General features: G+C 36.4%; 1 protein-coding gene across 2 annotated transcripts in view; it reads right to left on the reverse strand.

Moving 5' to 3' along the window:
- ME1 (malic enzyme 1) overlaps positions 1–24,447 on the reverse strand; it is a 155,787-nt gene that overhangs the window by 81,705 nt on the left and 49,635 nt on the right. For both annotated transcript variants that reach the window (XM_052682685.1, XM_052682696.1), the window contains 2 exons: positions 7,311–7,386; positions 5,164–5,325 (listed from right to left, as the gene is read on the reverse strand). In XM_052682685.1, coding sequence (XP_052538645.1) covers positions 5,164–5,325; positions 7,311–7,386 — 238 coding nt within the window. The remainder of the gene's footprint in view (positions 1–5,163; positions 5,326–7,310; positions 7,387–24,447) is intronic.

The following is a 24,447-nucleotide window of genomic DNA, read 5'->3' on the forward strand; positions in this document are numbered from 1 at the left end:
AAGTTTGCATCTTTAGTTTGATTAATGCCATGGTTTTATGGTTTTTCATCATTATTCCACACCATAACATATCACAGTTTTTTCTTGTCTAGCCCCATCTCCCTGCAATTTCCCTTCTTCCAACTCCCTTTCCCAGGGCATGGATCTATGGATCCCCTTCACCCACTTGTCACAGGAAGCAGGCCAAACCTGACAATTAGAAACTGCACTTTTCTGCTGCAGTGAGCTTCCTTCTATCCAAGTTTCTATTTTGACTGGAATAGAAATAATAGAAGCAGGTTTGTCTCTATGTTTTATCAGCAGCTTCCTTATTCACATTCATAGCATGATATTTTGGAAGAATGTAAAAGTTGAAGATTGGTGCAAGCTCTTATGACATGTGGAAGTAATTTGGGGAAATTCAGAAAGCTAACTACAACACCAAGTTGAAGAACTGAGCTTGAATTTGCACCTTAGCTTTTCCGGATTCAGTCTTCCGCCATGGATGCCTGTCATTCCTCCAGAAATATCTGAACTACCAGCCCAGTAATGCTTATTGACCTATTTAGGGCAACTGTGAGAGCTGTCACATTCCTGCATTTAAATACTTGCAGTAAGCTAAGGAAAAAATATTCCAATGTATGCATGAGAGAAATAGCTTCAAATAACAACCCATTTTCTTATAGTCCCTGTGGTGTGGCAGATGAAGGAGAAGGAGCTGCTCTAGCAACTGCCTTGCACATTTCTCTCTTTTGTGCGCTGTTCAGTACTTACATGACTGTGTTTGTCAGTTGTATGAATAAAGGAACAGCATCAGATACACATTTGCAAAAAGCGTACTGACAGTCATGGTTCATCTATATGAAGTTAGATGTCAATAATGGCATATATATATCCGACCAGTCTTCTATCTAACCATGCCTATCCAGAGCAAAACAAAGTTTCTTTGTCCAGCTTCTTTAAAACCATCCTGGATGCAGCCAGAATCATGCAGATTTGAAAAGGCCTTCAAGGTCATCAAATCCAGCTGTCAGCCTGACACTACTGAGACTGCTGAGCAATCCTGAGATGGCTCCAGGACACAAGAGATTTCAACACCAAATGTCTTGACCTCTCTGTTCTATGGGAAAGTACAATTTTTAAAAAATTGAATGTTTTCTTACTAAATTGAAAGATATGGTAAATGGCTTATGTTTAAATGCTAACATACAATGAACTCTCCCACAGCTTCCACCACTGGCCATTCCCAGTGCAGAATCCATCTTGTGAGTGTGGTTTTTTTTAACCAACAGACATGCCTACTGTTTATTATTTATTTTTTGAGTTTACTAAGAGTTTTAAGTAGTAAATAAACATCATTTGTATTTCTACTGTCTAAATGATTTGCATTGATTCTGCTTGATTATTTCCTTCATCCTTAAAACATCCCACTTCTGGCAGAGAAAATATTTCAGGGAAGTCTCCATTAAGTTGTAGTTGCTGTACTGTGACACCTATTCACCATTCTTCTGCAAGCAGATCCTTTAACCATTAGAAGGCAATTAATGTATGCCTCTCTGATGTTTGACGAATGCCCAGAATCCAGAAACCACATGACCTCAGCATTCCTAACAACACTTTGATATCAGTACAGTGACTGATATACGAGTATGCTTAACATGGATTGAAATCCCAACTGAGAAACATCATTTTCACCTCCTACAAATACAGTTACTAAATAAGACACAATTTGCACTGAAATTTTCATGGTAAATAATTAACAGAATATAATGTATTAAAATATTTGTATTAAAGTGTTCTAAGAATGATTGCTTGCCTCCAATTTGTCAATGACTTAAAACTATGCATACTAGTTTTGGCAGTAGTCAACACCACTCCTCTTAGACTCTCAGTCCTGTGTTGATTACACAGAGAAATTTACTATTTCAGTCATGCAAGTCTTTCAACTAGATACATTTTACTTGTAAGGAAGAATTTTCCATTTGTCTTACTAACTGAACAACTGTATAAAAATGCTGCATTTTCTTTTCATTCCCTCATTTTATGAGTAGCAGGATAACACCGAAGCTAAAAATGCCTCTGCTAAAACTAGCAGTAATGAAACATTCAATAATCATTAGAATGGACTGAGTTCCTATGTACTATTTTGTGTCCTGTATGTAAAAAACAAAGCAAAACAATACAGGATGAAAATTTGTAAGTTTTTCTTGCAATCTGCTTTAAAGTAAGATTTTATCTTTCTGGAGAATTTGCAGGTTCTGCACAACAGGTTTAAAGTTGCCAAAAATACATATTTTTAAACATTTTAAAGCACTGAGGCCCCCACAGAAAGGGAGAAGAAACTAATCTAAATGGAAAACATCTGCACATTTTGAAAAACATGTTCAGCATAATTATTATTTATATATGCCCAAGTTATTAGACTGATTTCCATTGAATCTGACAATGGAAAATTCTGGCTTGAGTAAGAAAATACAGCATAAAAACACTGCTATTTGTCAGAGAGGTTTAGATTTTAAGGTAAGTAAGATAAGTATCGTTCCATAGCAGCTTGACAAATACAATTAACATAGCCCTGAAGTGGCTCAACACCTTGCCAGACAAACACCAGCATTAAGGAGAGAACAGGAGCTATGGGACAGAGAAGAGGGGTGAGAGGGAAGAAACTAAGGGAGCTAGTGTCCCTGGACTCCTGACATGACTGAAGTATCAAAAGACAAGATGCAAGCTCCAAATGTACAATGAATAGAATCAGACCCATGCAGTCTCTTCAGTTAAGTGGCAAATTCTGGGATCTCATTCCCAGTTACAGCTCAAAGGTAAATGCTTAATACTCTGAGCAGTCCCAATGGGAAAAAAAAAAAACAACCATCCCTCTACTCTTTGAAGTGCAGTCTAGCACAACCTCAGAAGAGCCTTTAGTTGGTAACCCAACCATGACTCAGAAACTTAATTTCTCACACCCTGTTGACTTCTCCTCTCCATTGCAAAAACTCAGATGAGCATGAACAGTGCTGAATTGTAGGCTAATATTATTTCTTGCACCCACTATAACCATTAAGAAAAAAACAACAATCAAATACAAAACCTCTTTATTCAGCCATCCATTCACTGAAGATTAGTTTAAGGCCTCTTTCAGCAGTAAATTGAATTGAGGCTTTGAGATGACTGGGCAGTCCTCCTGATAGGAGTGCCAGAACATCAATACACACCAGCTCATGGAGTTTGTTTGCATCTTGTAATGCTTAAGGTTGACCACCCTTTTAGAAACCTTGACCTCATTGTTTAGCCACAAGAAGAGCATTATAAAAGTTGAACTACTAGTACATGTACACTTTTTTTTGGTACTTGTAGAGTTACATATACACACACACACACTTGTAGTGAGGTTGCTCTGAAAGTAACATCTGTTTTTTTTAATTTTGGTCCACAGTATCAGAAGTGGATGTTGGTGGTATGGCAGTAGAGGTTGAACCTTCCCGTCAAGATTTCACTACATGCTGTTGCTGTGTGACAAGTGGCAGCAGAGGGGCAGTCTGACAAAACGATGTCTGACATTGCACATGAAGCAAAGGTGTGTCACTGAATTCCTCCATATGAAAAGAAAATGGCACCCACTGCTATTTGTCAACATTTGCTAACCATTTATGGAGACCAAACAGTGGATGTGAGCACAGTTAGACAGTTGATGACATGTTTCTGCAGCCGTCAAAGTGACAGTGGTCCCTTCCAGTTGGGCAGATTTTTATGAGCACAGCATGCAGTCTTATGTTCATCGCCGGTGAAAATACATAGCTAATGTTGGTGACTGTGTTGAAAATGGTGTTTTGTAGCTGATACTTTGCTCTAAAAAATAGTGCGACTGTACTCTTTGTATCTGTTGTAGTGCCCTTGGAAATAAATAGGAGGCAATACTTTTGGCATGACCTACATGTGTTTAATACATGTCAAGACAATAACATCCCATGAAAAATTAAAAGTGATAATGAAGTTTGGCATAAAAGAAAAATGGGAAGACTATTGCAGTATCAGAAGCAGCGGATGACATTTGCTGCTTAGAAACACTTAATCATAGATTAAATGACTGTCCCACCTACTAAAACCAGGAAAAAAATATTTATAGCTAATAAGATTTTTTTGTGACTTGATATGGCTGTGCCCTGTGGTGATCAGATGCACTTTACAAGTTAATCTGTTCACTTTCAGGAGAAGATTTTGGGGAAACAGAGAAAGAGAATAGCAGACTATTCCTAATTTTAGTAATGCTTTCATGATGTACACTTTCTAAACTATCCCTGCGTGGCAGGGGCAGAGGTGAAGCTGAAGTTGCACACACCCAGCCCAGCAATCTAGAAATCTCTGCTAAATTCACCGGTACAAGAATGCTTTATTTATCTTCAATACACATAAATCTCTGATATGTTTATCAGTCACAAAGTTCAATGCTTGCATCAGTCATAGTGTAACTTCTTCTAAGGCATAATGATATTGCTGATGATATTTGATATCATTAAGAGACACCAAATTCAAATATTCTTTGAGCTAAAAAATGGGAACAAGAGAGGCCAAGTAATTAGTAATCTGGCACTCTGGAAATAACAAAACCAATTTTCTATAACTAGCTGCCTTTAAATCTCTCTACTTCATACAAATGGGAAGCCAAGTCAAGGAAGGCAAGGTTTTTGAAGCATTAGGACATCATTTTGGGAAAACTCTTAGCATTACAGAGATTTCTATAGCTGAAGTTAATGTACAACTGAAGTACACAGAAGTGCACTCAGAACACATACAAGGCTGTAGCTTCAAGCTGTTCTGCCAGAATGAACTCACATTTGAAATCATTACAGAGGAATTCTGCAGCAAAAGTAGAGCAAGAATGCTGCTTTTTATCATAGTTTTAACTCTAATATCCCCGCCTTCTTGAGATGTAATTTGCTGTACAACTTTCTGACACAGAGTGCACAGAGTGCACAGAGTACATTTTTACAGACAATATCTTCCTTACATACTCAAGCCTTATCAAACAATATATACTGTGCATTAGGATGAGACTTTTTCCGTATGTCTTTTTAGTTTCCACTTAATTGTAAACCATATCATAATAGAGAAAGACAACTTTTTATGGTTCAAGTTTTATACAGTTCCCTTTAAACTGGTAACACTACACCTCAGAAAAGTACTTACCTCATTATCTGTTCCTACATCCAACATCACAGGTAGGCACTCAAAAGGTTTCACTCCTCCACATGCTGTATAAAGTGCCAGTTTACCAACTGGGATTCCCATTCCATAACAGCCAAGGTCTCCAAGACCAAGAATACGTTCTCCATCTGTCACTACAATAGCCTGGAGGAAGAAAGAAAAGCACTTTAAAAATCAGTTCTTTTTTAGATCATTTTTGTATGTACAAATTATTTTGTAATCATATTGGTGTTCTTCAAATTTTCATTTAAAAACAGGTACAACTGATACAAATAAAACAACAACAAAACGAAAGTCATGAAATCATAGGTGCATGGGATCATTAAGGTTAGAAAAGATCACTGAGATCACCAAGTCCAACTGTCAACCCATCATCACCCTGCCCCTCAGTGCCACATCTACACATTTCTTGAACAACTCCAGGGATGGTGATTCAACCACCTCCCTGGTCAGCCTGTGCCCTGCTTCCCCACTCCTTTAGAGAAGAAATTTTTCCTAATATCCAATCTGAATCTCGAACAGCACAACTTAAGGCCATTACCTCTCATCCTATCACTAGTTACCTGGGAGAAGAGGCAGATCCTCACCTTGCTGTGACCTCCTTTCAGGTAGCTGTAGAGAGTGATAAGGTCTCCTCTGAGCCTTCTCTTCTCCAGACTCAACAATTCCAGTTCCCTCAGATACTCCCCGTTGAGACTTGTGCTCCATACCCCTCACAGCTTTGTTGCCCCTCTTTGGACGCCCGCCAGGACCTCAATGTCTGTCACGTAGTGGAGCCCCAAACTGATCACAGTACTCGAGGTGCGGCCTCATCAGTGCCAAGTACAGATGATCACCTCCCTGCTTCTGCTGCTAATGCTATTTCTGATACAGCCAGGATGCAACTGGCCTTCTTAGCCATCTAGGCACACTAATGGCTTGTATTCAGCCAGCTGCCAGCTAACACCCCCAGATTCTTTTCCTCTGCTTATCTGTATTTGTGAAATGGTTTATTGTATATCACTGTGCTTTTGTTGCACTATTTTAGATTTTTACTTCATCATAAATGGGATCTGCGTGTAAAAGTTTTCAGAATACCCTAGAAACGTATTTCATATTATATTACAAGGAAACTGGCATTGTTCCCTATAACATTTTTCTGTCAACAACATCAAAACAGAGTAGGAAGTGAAGTTATCCACAAAAAGAAGATCCCCAGACTCCTGGGTTCTGTCATCACTGTTTCCAGGAGAACTAGAGCCTGCCACTCCTGCTGGCTTTTCACAGGGCTGTCTACAGTCACCTAGTTCTTATCCTTTGAATGTATATTTGCTTTTCTCTTGAGCAAATAACACGCTCTATCATATTTATACATATGAGATTGTGTTTCCACTGGTAGAAATAGAGAAACTCAGTAAAACCCACAAAGTTATATGCACTAATAAGGAAGATTTTTCATATTAGATTACAGAAATACACTCCACGTATTCATGAGTACAAATATAAAGATAGAGACAAAATATTAAACAGCTTCATATAAAGTAAAAATGTAAAAATAAATAAAAGCCACTGCTGTAGCTACAGTACAACTGTCAAATTCTTGTGTTAACATTTCAATCACAATGAAGTAGATAGCACCATAAAAATGTTCTTGTAGCAAGAACAGTGAAGTGCAACTACTGTAGTAAAGACATGGAAAATTCTCAGAGAGCAAATGAAACACCTACATTCCTTAGCATCAGGTTGCCAAATCCATGCAAAAGTCTCCTCAGAAACATTGTGAAACAGATTCAGAATGCAATACAGATTAAATATGATCACATCTAGCAATTGACCCTGAAGCCTAGAAGAAGGTGTTAAAAATTTTACAGTTCCTGTTGCCAGCCACCACTTCTCTCATAAATACAACATGTTTTTTCTTTTCTAATTTGCTAGGATGTTTATGATACAAAGACTACATATATTTCAAAATTCCATACATTCAATTACTAATACATTTTTTAAAAACAGTTGTGCACCATATGTACTGCTTCTAAATCTCAATTATAAAGAATTGGCTAAAATAAAATAGCACTCTGAAAGAAATTAAACAGTGCAGTAAATGTTCTCTGACAGTATCAGCTTTGTCAAGCAAACAAAACCAAACTTACCTTGATGACACTCTCTGGCCAGGACTTCAGCATTGCAGCAATGTGCCCCCGGTCATGGATAGTAATAAAAAGACCTCTGCAAATAAATGAATACTTCTCATATACACAAGCTAACAATTGTTCCCTTCTAAATTATTTAAATCATAAATTAACTCCATGCATATGTTTTCGACATATATAAATTCTGTTCAATAAATGCTTAGTTTCTTTGGAATAAGAGAATTAAATATCTGCATTTATTAGAAGTCAGAGAAAAAGTAACAGTGAAAACATAACTGCTCAAAGATTCATTGTGCAGTAAAAATCTGCAGGATTTAATTCTGCAAATTATTAAGCTGGATTTTAAAACTCTCCAGGTATTTGACATGTTCAAATTGCATTCATTAATCTACTGACTTGAAAAAACATATTCATTTTATAGCAGTGATCACTAATGCAGTTCCAAAATTTTTAGGCAAAAATACACCGAAGTTTTAATCTATGAATGAAAACTGAAATAAGTCATCATCATTAATTCAGGAGTGTTTGGTTATATATTTAGAAAATGTTATTTAATTAGACTAAAGTGGTCAATTGTCTCATGAAAACCTCTAATTTGAAAGTGTATCTAGTCTGCCCTATAGGGCTAAGCATACTGAATTTTTACTTTGAAGAGTGCTTTTTAACTGAAAAAGACAATCCTTCCCAAAATGCTGTAAGGAAGCAAGGCAAAATAAATGCTGATGCTTCCTTTCTGATGTACTGTAAAATAAGCTGTTTTATAAACTGCTGTGTAAACGGCTTACATAAAGCATAAAACAGTTTGTCAAAATTGTTAGCTTCAGAGATGGCCAGTCTGAAGAGATGAGAGTGCTAAACAGAATGAAAAGTGTAGAAAGAAAGCTACCCAAAGATATTACCCTTCTCCTTTTTCCCTGCTCTCCAATTTACACAGACCTAATACATTGGTGTTAAATTAAGTAAGATTTTGTAGTGATTTTCTAAAGTGCCAGAGCAGCCTAGTTGTGGTTAAATGACCTCTTTCTTGCAAAGCAAGGAGAAAGGTCTCCATGGAGTGAATTCCACAGCAGAGGAAAATAAATGCAGGATGGCAGCTCCAGAAGGAACTTTGTCCAAACATTTGTAAGGACATTTGAATAAGTATTCAGAGCCTGTTTCAGAAATCTGTCCAAGGAGGATCACTTTCAAACAACAATGAAAAATAGGGGTTAAAGTGTAAACAAAGATCGTGTTGAAAGCATTTTATTCCCCTCCCTCCACCTTTCCCTCCACTCTTTCTATATGTTATTAACACATTTCTGAACTTATTGTCCTGACTGAGAAGATGCTGTTAATTTTAAGGGCACAGTTTCCTTATTCCATAAGAATATGAAAAGAGAAAGGAATCTCTTTATCTGGATCTGTTGTCCTCATCTTCCAAGTTTTAATTTAAAGCACTTTTCTCCTTTAAGGCTGGCAATGCTACAGGCATGCAACCACAGAAAAACAGGCTATACATTTTTTTTCATGTCTAGGAGACTATACAATGGCCAGAAACAGCAATAGCTGAACAAGGTTTGTAATAGTGGGCTAATAGGGTGACACTGACTATTTAGACAGCCAGGTATTTGGCTAGCCAGTAGACATGATGGTTATATTTTGGCTGTCAATGCATAACCATAAGAACAATCAAGAAAGCAGCAGCATGGAAGCATTCTCAAGCCACAGAACATTGCAGGCTGGAAGCTACACAGCTTAAATGGGAGTAATTTATAAAAAAACTTTCAGAAATAAGACAGAATTTTCCATCTGTGTATAACATTCATAACCATAAGTGATGTCAGCAATGCTCACTGCCCAGAATCAAACAGACAGCCCATGTTGTGTCCATGGGTTTGACTCAGTCCTTCAGGCTGGAGCAGCTACCTGGCACAGGGTAAATCTACATGGAACATGTCTTTGAGTGCATAGGCACTAATGCTCACCATTACTTGTTTTGGCTCCAGTTAGATTTCAGCAGTGATTCAAACCAGTCTAGCCAAAGGTATAACTTTTACTCCTGTCCTTTCATAGAAACATAGAATGGCTTAGGCTGGAGAGGACCTTAAAAAACATCTAGCTCCAACCTCCCTGCCATCTACCAGATCATGTTGCCCAGGATCCCACCCAACCTGTTCTTGAATGCCTCCAGAGATGGGCATCTACAACCTCTTTGGGCAGCCTGGGCCTTGGCCTTACTGTCCTCTGACTAAAAAATTTCTTCCTAAAACCTAATCCAAATCTGCCCTCTTTTAGTTTAAAGCCATTCCCCCTTGTCCTATCATTTTGAATAGAAAGAAAGTATATGAAGCTACAGTTCAGCAAAAATTATGCAAAGAAGTTCCTATGCCTTCTTTTCTCTTGTCACAGCATCAGTAAGACCCTAAAGACTGATGAGTGGAACCATGCCAGGACATCAGGATCCACTGAAAAAAAGGATGGATTTTTGAGGGATTTTTGAGGGACTTCACCATACTGTAGATTTTACCGAAGTATGAAGGTCGTTCTGAATTACATAATTTGGCTTTGTTTTACTAGAACTCTAATCTATTAGCACAAAGTAAACAATTAAATAGTGCATTTTTTTGTCATGCTTCAAGGAAATAATGTTTCACCATTAACATATTTGTCTATTTTCTATTGAAGTTCAAAAATATTTTGGAGTAACAGAATAATCCTTTCTTTCCTCTTCTTATTAAAACAGGAGGTATTCTAACATAGAAAATGCCAAACATGCCAAACATTTTTGAATGGAGAAGTTCAAACTTTTCTCACAGCCCTTCACATTCAAAACTTTATTTGAATTATGGACTGTATAAAAATTATAATAGAAGTGATTTCACTTCTCCATGCCATCTAAATCAACTAGCTTAAAAATAATAATAATAAAAGTTCACAGGGAGCAGCTTCAGTTTCTGAGTCTTCACTTTCTCAAACTCCTGCGCTTTGCAAAATAAGCCAATCTAGTTCCTCTGTTGAAATTCCCTTCTATTTGTGCTAAAATTATACAAAGTGGTACAATTATAAATATTGTACTAGAAGCTAAAGTACCTAAATCCCAAGAATAGAATGGTTTGCTCTTTATTCACCAAGAGAAAACAGCATTTCTCATAGTAACTGTTCAGCATGGTCTCCTGCCATGTACAAAGAGTACTGAAGCTTTTAATTACATCTTAACCCATTAAGTTCTTGTTCTTAGTGATGCTCCTCCCAAGATTTCTGAGGCCAAATAGATACTATCGATGGTCTGATTTTAAAAAGGAAGCTGTTTATAGATTTTCTATTTTTTTTTTTTTTTGCTTTAACATTTCCCTTTGTACAGGAGTGAATTTCATTACTTTAGTGCAAAAGTATTTATTTGAGTAAGGAAAATAGTTGCCACTGAAGTTTCATCTGATTCTAAGCTTCATTCTGAATTCATCAGTAAAGAGAAACCTAGTCTTAAAACTTTCTAGACACTGCGTATGCAAACCATATTTAAACACAAAATTTTGTAGGAAACAAAACAGAGATTATATATAAAAACAACAGCAAAATGGGAACAGTGTATGTGAAGTGAATGGTGTGAATGGTACAAACTTCTATCATTCCTGAAAACTTGGACATGTATAGTTCATAGAAAAGGTAAATATTAACAGTAAGTGAAAGACAATGGAAAATAAGGTGTTGTCCTGGGAAATACATGAATAAATCATATGTTTGTAAATAATAGATGTGTTTTCATGCTTGGCATCTGGTTTCCTGAATGACTGTTACTAAATATCTATTTTTCAAAGAGGCTGGTTTCAAGTATTCTGGAAGATGGAAGATAACATATGCCAACTCAAATTAGCTGAATTTAAAAGAATAACAGAAACATTATTATAAATTTTACAGTGATTCAAAAGCCTAATTTGGCACAGAATTGTAGGGAGATAATCAAAAAAGAAAAAATATAATCATTGTATGTCACTATGTTGAGGGGTCTGAACTCCTCAGTTACAGGAGAAAATCAGAAGTTAGTCTTATTTCAAGACTTCCTTTTGAAAATGCTGTTTCATGCCACTGTTTATCTTTGCTTGCAGCCTGTGTAGCATTCTTTTCATTTCCCAAGTTCATCACAGCTATTTATCAATCACTGATAGTAAGTGGGCTGCTTTAACAGTTTCTGCTGTTAAAAATAACTTCCACATAGCAGACATGATAGCTCAGAGGTGAGCTATCAGAAAAGGCCTGAGGGAGCTGCTGACCATAGATCTGAAACATGCTCTGGAGTTTGGAGGGTATATTTTGCAAGCATAAGACACCAGAGAAGGTGAAAAGAAACAAAAACAAAAAAATAAAAACAGCAAGATGCCTAGAGTAATGCAATCTGAAGGCAAATAAAACACAGAAATTATAAGAAAATCTCAACATCTGGAACATAGGATGCTGTTTTATCACTTATCTACAGGTCTGGACAACTCCAGCTCTCAGAGAGCATGATTATTGTTACCCAAGCACACTGCTACTTCAAGTGTATGATGTGGCTGGTAAAAGCAAACCACTGTACTTGAAATATACCTCTTAAATTTTTCAAAATGTCAGTGGTTCCATAAACATGTAAAAAAAGTCAGAGCTTTGTATAATAAGAAGCAAAAGGATGAACTAATTCAACTGCTCTCATTCGGCACAAAAGCTATTTATATTATAAAGCAATCAGAATAAAACATTGAAAGTCTTACACAGTAAATCTTTAAACCAAGATTCTTAAGCGATACATAAAGCAAGTACATCTTGTCTCTTCACTACACAATTCTCTAATTTTGGAAACCATGATGCATAGCTCAAGGTATTTTGGAAGAAAATTAAGAATTCTTCATGATAAAAACAGCACTTCTTAGACTTTGTAATTGCAGGCTTTCAAATTACATATATATATTTTTTCATTTATATAAAATAGCCATTATTGCATATCTGGATAAAACTTTTTAAATTACTGTCTTGCCTTCTTTACTCACAGAATCAACAGCATAGCACTTCATGGCCTAACTATTCAGACTGTAATAATGCATCCATTTAATATAAAAATAGAGCATACAAAATCATCTCTCTTAATTTCTTAAAGGACAAATTTCTTTACTTTATTCCAAAACTCTCATGAATCTAGATAACCAGTTTGTATGTACTCTTGCTGTACCACACCAGCATAATGGCCTATAAATGGGATGTGTTAGTCTGAAAAGCAAAAGATAGACTCTGAGTTATACAGTATTTAAGATCCAGAGCTATTTTGCTCTGGAAGCTACTTAAATTCTACTGACAATTGCTCAATAAATAACTTAATTATTACACTCTAATAGACTCAAATAGAACTATTTGAAGATTGTGATTGAGAGAACATTTCACCAGAGCCAGACAAATTAAGTCTAAAGGCAAAAATATCCTGCTGTTCCACTTCAATAGCTACTATATTCATTTTATTTTATGCTGATGCTGTGTAAAAAACCATCATGACAGCATCAATCATGTCTCTACTAGGAGTCCTACAATGCTGCTGATGTTTAAAGAAATTTTTTAAAATGTTATTTAAACTGTGAAGTACTCAAACAAGTGAAATCACTGTCTTTCTACATACGTTCTTCAACAATTTGTACTGTCTCTACTCATTGGAACATGGAAATACTCCAGAATTTAGACAATAAGGTCCTTTAAGCCAGTTTTCATTGACCTTTAAATTGACATCATTTGCTCTCAACAACCATTAAAAGGACAAAAGTGAGGACTTATTAAAAAGGCTTCTTTTTATGGCACATCCTACTCAACTTCTACTTTAATGAAGAAGTCAGTTCTGGAAACAGACACTATCTTCCCTTTGTGCAGCTGACCTCCACAGCTGAAAAGGGACCAAGGACAAGTTCATGTCCCAGCAATACAACAGCTCTTCATGCAGAGAACTGTAGTGCTAAGAGGCAAAATTCAGAAAGGAAGGCAGGGTAATGTAAAAAGAACACAAGTTAAATTTGTCATAATGTCACGTTGTCAGTGAGTTTTCCAGGCATAGAACAGAGCAGGTTTATCCATGATTGAGCTACCTGCATATCACATTCAGTGACATCTCTGAGACCCACGTCTGTAGGGCCAGAGGAGCAGGATCACCAATATTCTATGGGATTTCATGAAATCTTCCAGTCCAAGCACTCTCAGCTAGAGCAGTTATTTTGTCTTGAATTCCTCTGGGATAAAAATGTGATTATAGGCCATGATTTTTCCGCAGTTTTTAGCAGGAAGTGTTAGTGGTAAAATGAAAATATCTATTCTAATAGAGTTTGCTTCTCCTAAGACTAAGCATTTTGCATTGTGCTTTGCTGCAACTTATACATAAACTTAGTCTTGTTACCAGAGGGAACTCTAACAGAAAATAGCATTAGAAAGTAGATCTCCTGTATTTTACCATGTAGAGGTGGGCAACAGAGGCTGGGAAAGAAAACTTTCAGTTTATTATTTGCACATCTTAAGATAAGCTTAAGTTTTTCAGTCTTAGGACAAAGCCAAACAACCTTTCACATGACAAGCATTACTCTAAGTGAGAGAACACCAAATAAAAGAACACATTAGTAAGTAAAAAAACACTTTCTCTTTCCTCATTCAAAGGGCACCACCTGTAAACATATTCATTTTTTTCTGAAACAAGGTAGTGTAGCTACCGAAGTAATTTTTAAATCCTTACAAAGTAAACGTTTCCGTTCTTAAAAACTCCTCACCTTGACTAGCTATTGACTATAGGTAGAACAAAGAAACAAAGCATTCCTTCGTTGATATTCAATAACCAAACTTTTCTGAAATAAATTATTTTCAACAGATGAATTTACCAAAATCAAAAAAAAAAAAAGCTGCCTGACATGCAGCTCAGCTTGTAGAATCAGTGCAAATGTCCTAGCAAAGTCTTTTAATGTTCACCTCCTTTTCTGTCCCTATCTAGCCTTGACTTCCAATTGCATCCTCATAAAAGACCTCAGGTCCAGATTTCCTGAACTGGACCAAGTGCTGAGTGGCCTGGAAACCTCTAAAGTATTGGGTTTCAAGCAGAGAGAAGAGTTCCCACTAGATATTATTTCAGTCAGCTTGCCACTCACAGAGACTGCAAGTATGAAGTGTATTCACGTCCATGTTGAGTGATGTGAGGGTGCTCCTTGCTTATACTTTCACCCAGCTGTTCACCCACTTATAAATTTTCTGAATTTTACATGCGAGAAAATAAAGTCTTAACTACAAAAACTGTATGGAGACCTTCTTGTTTCTGAAATACAGTTTATACAAAGACAGTGCTTTAGCAGCCTTTACTCCATGTTTCATCTACTCCATAAATTCCTTACTAGCAAATATTTTCAGTTAGCAGTCTAGATTTTTACTGTCAACTGTAAAACAGCTGGTTTATGCACAGGCTAACTCATAGTTAGAAATCCTGGCACATTATTCTATTCCACTTCTGCATGAAAGTGGATCCATTGTTCCACCATCATGACCAAGAAGCCAGGCTTTGGTGGCTTCTGGGAAACACAAGAAGCCTTCCAAGAAGGAAATTTTAAGGGCACTGAGGCAATCCTTTACCGTAACTCAGTTTCTCTGTTGACAGTTCATCCTACCACAGAACTGACTTTTCAGCAATTTTTCCCACATGAAAATGTAAGATTATAACTTGATAAGCAGAATGAATAAATCACTGTTTAGTGACGTTGAGACTATTTTGGTTTTAATTTATTCTCACTGTAAGAAGCAAGTCTGTTTGGGTCATTTCCCTTTCATTGTTATTTTAGCGTTTGGGATCACTCAAATAGATCATAGAATCATAGAATCACCAAGGTTGAAAAAGATCGCCAAGATCATCCAGTCCAACCATCCGTCTACCATCAATATTCCTCCAATAAACTATGCCTATTAATACAACATCTAAATGTTTATTGGGCATCTCCAGGGAAAATAACTCAACCAGCTCCCTGAACAGCCCATCCCAGCAGCCTGATAACTTTTTCAGAGAACAGATTTTTCCGAATATCCAATCTGAATCTCTCCTGGCACAAGTTGAAGCCATTCCATCTAGTTCTATCACTAGTTACATGGGAGATGAGGCCAACCCCCACCTTGCCACAATTTTCTTTCAGGCAGTTGTAGAGAGCAATAAAGGATCCCCTGAGCCTCCTCTTCTCTAGACACAACAATCCCAGCTCCCTCAGATATTCCCCATCAGACTTGTGCTCTGGACCCCTGACCAGTTTTGTTTCTCTTCTCTGGATATGCTCCAGGGCCTCAAATTCTTTCTTTTAGTGAGGCCCCCAAAACAGAATGCAGCACTTGAGGTGCAGCCTCACCAGAGATGAATATGGAGGGACAAACTCTTCCCTGTTTCTGCTGGCAACACTAACACTAGATAACATCACTTAATAAATTCTTACAAATTTAAAAACCGAAGTAGCTTTAACAATGTTTTATTTAGACTACTGATTGACTATGCATACCCATAATAACATTCTGAAAATCAGGGCTGTGGCTGACTACTTTCCAAATTAAACAAATGTTTGAATTTTATTTAAACACAAGTCTTTAGAAAGGGCATAGTTGCTGAAATCTCATAGTTTAGAGTATTAATTAAAATCTGAGTAATTTTAAAACATGGATGTTAAGCTAAAATATTTTTGAAGATTCAATGAAATGTTGCAAGAATAAGTCAAAATAAAGATTGATCTAGTTCTAATTCCAAAAAATATGCTGTGGTAGTAGGTCCTTAGCATACAAATGATTCAGTTGCACATTCTTCAAATATCTACTTTTTACTGTTTTCTTTTGACATCTTGATTTTAGCCTTTTTTTTTTTTTTTTTTTTCAATTACTGCATTGATATTTGCTACAATGTTTTCCATCATTTTATGTCCATATTTTCCACAATCAAAACCACAACGTTTTAAAATAGTAAAATGCAAACAACCTGGCTAGCACTAGTTTTGCTAGTATTTCCTATTAAATTTTTAACATGCATGAATATTCGAGACAGACATACATCTTAGGACTCTGTCCAACGAAAGCTTTATATAGGGGAAAAAAGCTGTATGCCCAGCAGTATTTCAGACACAAATACTGAGTGGCATACACGGCTATTCTTAAGAGCATGTTATTTGATGTTAACAAAGTTGCAACAAACAAGTTCTTCTCTGAAAGTCAATCACAAAAGAAACGAGTGTTTAAATTTTACCAGTAAAAAACAAGAAATGTATATTTATATCATCTACTTAATATATATTTAATTCTACCTCATATTTACTTCTATCCCAAAACATTCATCCCTTGCCTGTTCCAGAAGTTCCTTACTAGGAGAGGCATATGACTGTCTCAAAAACTGTGTGGAAAAATCTCCAGAACTGATAAAAATAATCACAATAAATATGATATAAACACAGGGCATATTAAATACACAATAATCTCATTATCATGCTCTTGAAGGCTGACAATTGCTACGCCTCCTTTTCACTTCAAATTGTCTGTTTTAAGATCTATTTAGAAGGTTTCTAGTCAAAGGTAGATTTTAGTATATCCAAGTTACTGCAGATTTGGAGGGTTTTGCTTTCTGTTTTTGACCACCAAATACAAGACTATTTTTAAAGTTATAGAATACTGTATTCAAAATGCAACAACAGGAGCATGCTGGACTGCTGAGTAATGAGAACATAACAAACAGAGAAGCTGCTGAGTAGGTTAACAGGGGGTTTGGGTGGTGCTGAAGGACGTGCAGCAAATGTACAGAAAACAAGAGCTGGAGAATTTCCAGTGTAAAGCACACCCCCATAGGAAAAGCCTTCTGAACATGGACAGGAATATATACAGAATGAGCTAATAAAAGCACTGTAATGTTTCTAAGTCAGTGGCGTTGTCTCATCTGAAATACTACTGGCACCTCATTTTGCAACATAAAAAGTCAGTAATGGGGATTAGTGGAAATTTGGAGAAAGTTCTCTGCACGTTGCTGTAGGGTGGGATTCTTCTTCCTCTGCAAAGACCTCAGTGTAAAAGAACATACTGAATGCTTATCAATCACCTGTAGTAGATCTTTGCTATATGCTCATGTAGCAAAGATATGATACAAATATATTATAAACACATGCAGTAATATCATTTCTTTTTTACCTCACCGATAGCTAGAATAGCTCTTTCTCTTCTACAGTCCTAGGAAGGAAGAAAGAAGCACACACATTTCTCTCAGTGCTTCTCAAGCAATAAATTGCAAGCTTAAAAACGACACAAATAAATGCGTAAGAGACCACTCTTCATATCTCCAAGAACAGCCACAGAAATGTAGCAGATCTTCTTCTGTAAGTGTTTCTCTAGGCATGTACCCTGCTAAGCAATTCTGCATAATATGTTCCAGAGGGTTTCAGAGTACCCCCTTCTATGTATTCTGAAGGACTCTCATCTACAATTTGTAACTTCTCTGCAACAGTAAGTTCAACGAAAACGTTAAATAGTGGTTAGTACAGGTATCTACTATATGCAGCAAAGATGTCACAGAAGACATTGTAGCATAGATGTGCAAGAAACAACACACTGATATAAAGAAATTTCATTTTAACTACTTCATAACATCTGGACAGTTATTGCCCCCTTTCTGTGATAAAATGTCTGTTTGATGCCTCAATGCAGCGCAAAGTAATGTATGTAATCTAAAAAGACCTGTTTTGCCAAACAAAAAGGCTAAGTATGCCTAACACTGAAACTGTCACACTTCAATATCAACAAAAGTCTCAATAAGGAAGCTGCCTTATCCTCCTTTTCCAATGTCTTTTAGTCAAAAAATAGGCTTCCCCACACACACAGTGAAGTAATTTCTGACGTCGTAGTTCCTGTCTGTATTTAGCTGCACTGAAATACCTCATATCTCACAGCAAATCAGTTACATTGCACTAGAGAGAAGCCTTAGAGCAAAATAGTATAAGTCATAGGTGATGGTATGGTGTCCAGAGCTCCAGGACAACATATGGCAGAAATACCTTATTACTAAATACGTTTCTGAAGATTAAAATTAACACATTATTTCTCTGAAAGCCATTACAAACAGAGTTAGTGACACATAGGTGCAAAGCTGATCCTCAGGACATCCAAAGGCCAAAAAAATTCAAGTGTTCAAGATAAGGAATTTGCATCCACAAACTAAAATTGTTACCTTCTTTATGATGAGGCTACCAGTATGAGTGATCTATCTCTCTTTCTCCTAAGCACTGTCTTTAAGGATCTGACCTTACTAGACCACCCACAAAGGTATTAGCAGATTCTAGATATGAGCACCTGATACTTCATGTTCCTGTTTCAAAAACAGATGAAAAAATCTTGGTCTGTTCTGTTTGCTGATGGTGTACAACCTGGCAGTTGTCTGTGTTGTTCTAAATGTGCTAGGACAGCAGAGTACCTGCCTACTGTTACGCAGGCTATGCTAAACCTGCAGGCCACAACTTCAGGACTGTTCAGTGTCACTCAGTCCAGAAGGGAGGAAACCGTATCTACAATTCTGCACAACAGGAATAGATAATGTAGCATCCATTTGCAGACATTACATGGGATCTTCCACCAGAGAAGATATTTGTTAACACAGGTCAGAAGAGATCCTTATTAAGTCGAGATACAGGATTCTAGGCATACTATGGGATTCAGATAACAGAAGTGGTTCTATGAAGACACATAATGAGAAATTCCTACAGTTTGTATCAATTCAAAGCACTTAGTCAGGTGAGATCTCTAGTTTTCTGTGTCTGATGAAGAGTGCTTGTATGTATGTGATACTCATCAAATTAACTAAGAGTTGTTTTTCTGGATGACAGGTGGTTTCACAGGAAGACATTGGTATTTCTTGCAGTCTTAAGTGTCTAACAGTCACGGATAACTCTTCTGGAGGATTCCTTGATGACTTCAAGAGACAGGACTATTTCATGGGCACAGAAACATTTTTGTTAGAATAAATATCTGGACTGGGACATAAACATCCTGAAGACCAAGAACCATTCTTCAGTCCTCCTTGTGGACTAACCAAATCAATAGCACCAGAACTGAGTTTGTATTTTGGAATGAAAGACCAAGACTCCTTATATGTAAAAGCCTATTTTTAGCGTACTTATTATTTATAGCGTACGTATTTATTCTTATAAATAAATATTTATGTTAATATTAATACCTATATACTATATATAGCTATATAATAATAAAACCCTAAAATATTAATTAATATAAAAATAAGAAATAAAAATAATTATAAAAATATTTATAACTAAAAAATTGTCTAATAACAAATTATTACCCAACATTCAACTACTTTTGTATTTCCTCCTGAGGCAACTAATAAAAAGGGTCCCTAAAAGGAACAGAACGTTAAGCTTGAGCACTGTCAATTCTAAAAAACAAACAAACAAACAAAGCAACACAAACTATACAGTCCCAGGAAAAATTGTCAAAAAACTTCCATGAGATTTGAGGCTGATGTGTTTGCTCAGAGCTTGATAGCCTGTCCTTGAAAAAGTGTTGTCTACTGAAAGTAATGATTCCCTTATTGAAGCAAGCGGCTCTCAAAAAATTTGCTTCAGGGCCAAAGGATGTTGACAGTTAGGGCACTGTATAAATCTGGCAGGTTGACAGAGGCTGTTTCACTGAGAGAAAAATGTGGTCGATAAATATCAGAGTAGGACAGAGCCAGTAAGTAGACTTCTTTCTTACAGCATTACCTGATGAATTAGTATAGCCCATAGCTTGGGCCAACCTGAGGCATAAAACTAAATAAAATCTCTGTACATTTTATTAAGGAATGTACAACTTTGGGAAATGTGGAAGCTTATAACCAGAAGACAGTATTGTGGGTTGGCACAAAGTTAAAAGCTCTCTGAAGAAAGATATTGAAGAGTAACATGGTTATATATTGGTGCACATACTAATTGTCAATAGGAAACTATAATTTGTTGAAAGAAAACGACTCTTTTAAAAAGGCAGTCATATATCTATAGTGAATTTGTTGACATGCAGCCTACTTTTTATACGGTATTGGCACTAGGGAGAAAAGATCAGTCAGAGAAATGTAAGCTGTATTTCTGCACAGTTTCCTGCATACAGATCTGCAAAATGACTGTTTTAACAACTCAAATGGGAATCACCACATTAAAAATTGTCACACAAACTGTCCTTCCTGTATGCTAAAAAGCACGAGTAAGGAAATTACGTGTTTCAGAGGAGTCTTTTAGTAGGATGCACAGAGAGGAAGATAATCATAATACATCAAAATCCATAGAAGTTTCCACTGTCTCTGAGTTCAGATGCCCTTGAAAAGAGAAATTTGAATCCTTCAAATTTATGGAGGAGAGGGAAATTTCTACACTAATCTCTCACAAGAGGTGATAGGAAAGTGTAAAGTACAACACTATGAGTCAATTGAGAAAAGGAATCCCCTAGAAATATCCAGGATTTTGAGAAAGACATGGACAGGGAAACATGTAAGGCCAGTACATTAGTTCTGGCACCCTTGAAGAGAAACCACCAAGGATGGTGCTATAGAAGGGCCCTGAGGCTTTCTCAGAAAACTGTAAAGAGGAGAAATAAAATGATCCAGCACTGACTGCTGCCAAACATTTTGAGAGTCATGTTTTGAGTAGCGCTGGCCTCATTTCCTTCTACTCATGGCCCAGATGTTCTCCCTCCAGAAAAAACAGAGCAATACACCATCAAGAGGTACAAACTTAGGCTGAAAGCCAAAAATTCCATGCTTGTGATGTTTTGGGACAAAGTTTCTTTTATGATCGTGATGAGAATTCCCAAGATCACATGCATAAAAAATCATCTATGCAGCTTGAGAGTAGGAAGAAGCTAACAACAATGAAAGCTTCAACTCATACAAGACTTAAATAAAAGACTATCTCAAAGTGTGACTTCTGTAAATCCCATCCATCCAATGTAGCTGTAGGTAAAGCCTACATACAAGCACTATGTGCGTAGAAAAACACCACATGGAGGATATTATATTTCATAATATTAGATCAGGACTATATATTTTCAATTTAGCATAAGTTATCATTAATGGTTCTGTTCTAAGGTAAAAATTTAAGAAAAATTCACAGGATGACTAAATGGTGAAACCTACTGTCAACATATTGGCAAAAGTCATGAATCCTATGCATTTCAAGAGAGACCAGATGGCTACATACATATAACTTCATCCTTTATCCTAGTATTTTCAAAGTCAAGGTAAAACTATTTTCATTCATCTATTTCTTAGGCTCAGATATTGGCCTAATATTTAAACAGCACTCTTAAGACCAAAATGAGGCCAACTGACATCTTCCATGCAAAGATTGTCACAACTCCCTCTGCAGAGTTATTGGCTGGTGACAGACTAAGTAAAACACACCCCATGTGTTTTATGCACAATCCCTTGTAGTATCTTCTAGAAGACAGTCTAGTGGAAGAGAGAAATTCAACATTCTCATCGTGTGCTAATTCTCTTTTTCCAGCTTTTCAGAGTATGGCAAAATGTTACACTGGGAGAATTTATTAGCATTACTTTTGAGCTGAGGAAGCAATAGTATACTAACCTAAGTTTTAGCTTGATGAAAGTAACAGAGAAGACCAGAATTGTGCCAAAGAGTAGAATTACAGGGTGCCATGAAGGTGTTATGGTGTTTTAATTCAGTGGAAAGGCTGCTCAAAAAGAAAAAAAAAAAAAGTAAAAAAAGAAAGGAAAGCTGTCTGGAAAATGTCAACAGTTGTCACTTTCACAAGAGACAAAAGTGAAAATGACAAACCAACATTTACTTCAAAAGTGCTCTGTGATGGGCTGCAATTATCATTACTGGTGGACACTTGAAACCAATAACGGAAAGACTGTATAAAATTAGAAGAAGTGCTATAGCCCTGTTAATTATCTGTTATAATGTTACAGAACGGCTTGCCACCTGGCCCATATTGTTAACACATGCAGCCCATACCAGCACTTGCTGGAGAATGGAACTCCAATATGTTATTTTCAAACAAGGATCTTGCTTCTGATATGTCTTTGTAACAACATATTTCAGTTTCAGAGACTGCCCTAAATATTCAGCTGTGCTCAGCTCAATTAATAGAAAAGAATTCTTAAGTGGCTTTGTAACTTAATAAAATTTTAACATAATTTTATGCTATAAAAATATTGATTATTACAAAGTGAAAATGCTACTAAAATAATTATTCAGAATAACAATCAGATTAATAATGGCTCAAAATAAATCTGTTTTGCCTAGGAAAAACCATCTAGATTCCCAGAAAAATCCATAGGGCAGTTACACTGGTGAAGATATTATGTTAAATGAATCCAGAATTTCTGGTCTCAATCAAGAAAATAGCACATATCCGTGAGTGAAACAGGCATTCCCAAGGAAGCTCCAGGAACTGAACTTTATTGGCTCTTGTGATCCAGGAGAACTTGACAGGTTTTTGGCCTCCTGTAAGTCATGTCTTGTTTCTGAAGAGACTTGGATTTCAGAGGCATCCATCCAAAGGAATTAACAAAAAAATAAAATTAAGTCTCCAGTGAAAAACTCATTAAAAACTGTGATAAAATTATTAAATGCACTGCAAGACTCAATCTTGTTCTGGCAAACACACAGCAACTCTGCAGCCAAGTTCTAAAATTTTGTAAGCCCTGTCACAGGAGACAAATATTTCCATCCTCTCTAATTCTATTCCCTCATAAAAAAAAATTAAAAAAAGTACACTATCCTGCAGCTGAGAATTTCAATGTGTTTGGTAAACATTAGTGTATCAGTGAAAAAAGAACTCATACAATAGAGTACATCTGTAAATGCATGCAATAAATGTAAAAGGATACATTCCATTTGAGAAATATGAAGAAAGAAATCAATCTCAAATTTGTATGTGCTGGATCAGTCAGACACTTCAATATAGTGGCAAACACGTACAACATCAGAATTTATAAGCTAAATAGTTGACATACCAAATTGCTCTGTGAACTATGGGAGATAACAACCACCAGTAATATTCTAAGTGTTCTTCAAAAATATGAAAAGAGCTAAACCAAACACGTTTTTAAAATACTTATTAAAAGTCAATTCAAAATGTAATCATGCTTAGACCTGGAGAGAGTAAGAAATTTAGATTTCCTTTTTCTAATCATTCAAAGAAGGAAAACAAGAAAAAGGGCAATGGTGAATGAATTATTAGAAAAGAAAACCTCTGTGAGAAGAATTTATTGAACAAGTACCTAGAAGTCGGGGAAGACCTAATTATACATATACGTAATAAGGAAGAAAAGGGGAAAAAAATAAGCTCAGGGTGACATACTTTGCCTCTTACGTGACAGTATCTGAGTATTCAATATGCAGTATCAATTTCAATTTAGGTACTTTTAAAACTGCCCCCAGTCAGCTTACCAGCACGACTGCCTCAATAAATTACTCCTGAGGAGTTCTGACACACCTGTGTGGCTGCAGTAGTTGTCGGGGCTAGCTCTTTCTGTATTTGAAATGACTTTTCCTTCTAGGAATGGAAATACATTAAGAGTCACCTAACATTTTATCAACATCCCAAGTCTTCAACATAGCAATACTTGCCAATTTTTCCTCCCCTCTCCGAACACTAAGTTTACACAAGAATCTGAAGCTCCTGGGTGTTCTCTCAACTATGTAAAAAGTTGATTTTGGACTCTTAGAGGAAATTTCCATTGAACTTTCCCATATTTATATTTTCCGGGTGAATAAAGGAACTGAAAACACTGTTGTATTTCAGAAAACCAATTATAGAAATAAATTGTTTCTTGGTGAGTTCAGCAAAAGTTGTATCATGTACATGCTTTGTTCAATTAAAGAACACTTTACTTTAATGAAAGGTAGAAACTCTTGACCAGAAATTACCTCATAGGGATTCTGAGATACCTCACTACATTCCCAGCATAAGCCTTTAAAACATTTATCCGTACATTTTTTAAATCCCTGTATATGCCTACAGTATATCAGAGCGGGGAGAATTCTTATAGAGGTCTATATTCCTTCACTGACCAACCCCCATGGGAGCCTCATCTTCCCTCATCTTCTTCAATTGTTAGAGACTGGCTACCAGATCTGCTGGTTTCTAGAACATTGGATGCTTGCTC

The sequence above is a fragment of the Tympanuchus pallidicinctus genome, unplaced genomic scaffold, assembly GCF_026119805.1.
Source record: "Tympanuchus pallidicinctus isolate F22 unplaced genomic scaffold, pur_lepc_1.0 scaffold1, whole genome shotgun sequence".
NCBI classification, from domain to species: Eukaryota; Metazoa; Chordata; class Aves; order Galliformes; family Phasianidae; genus Tympanuchus; species Tympanuchus pallidicinctus.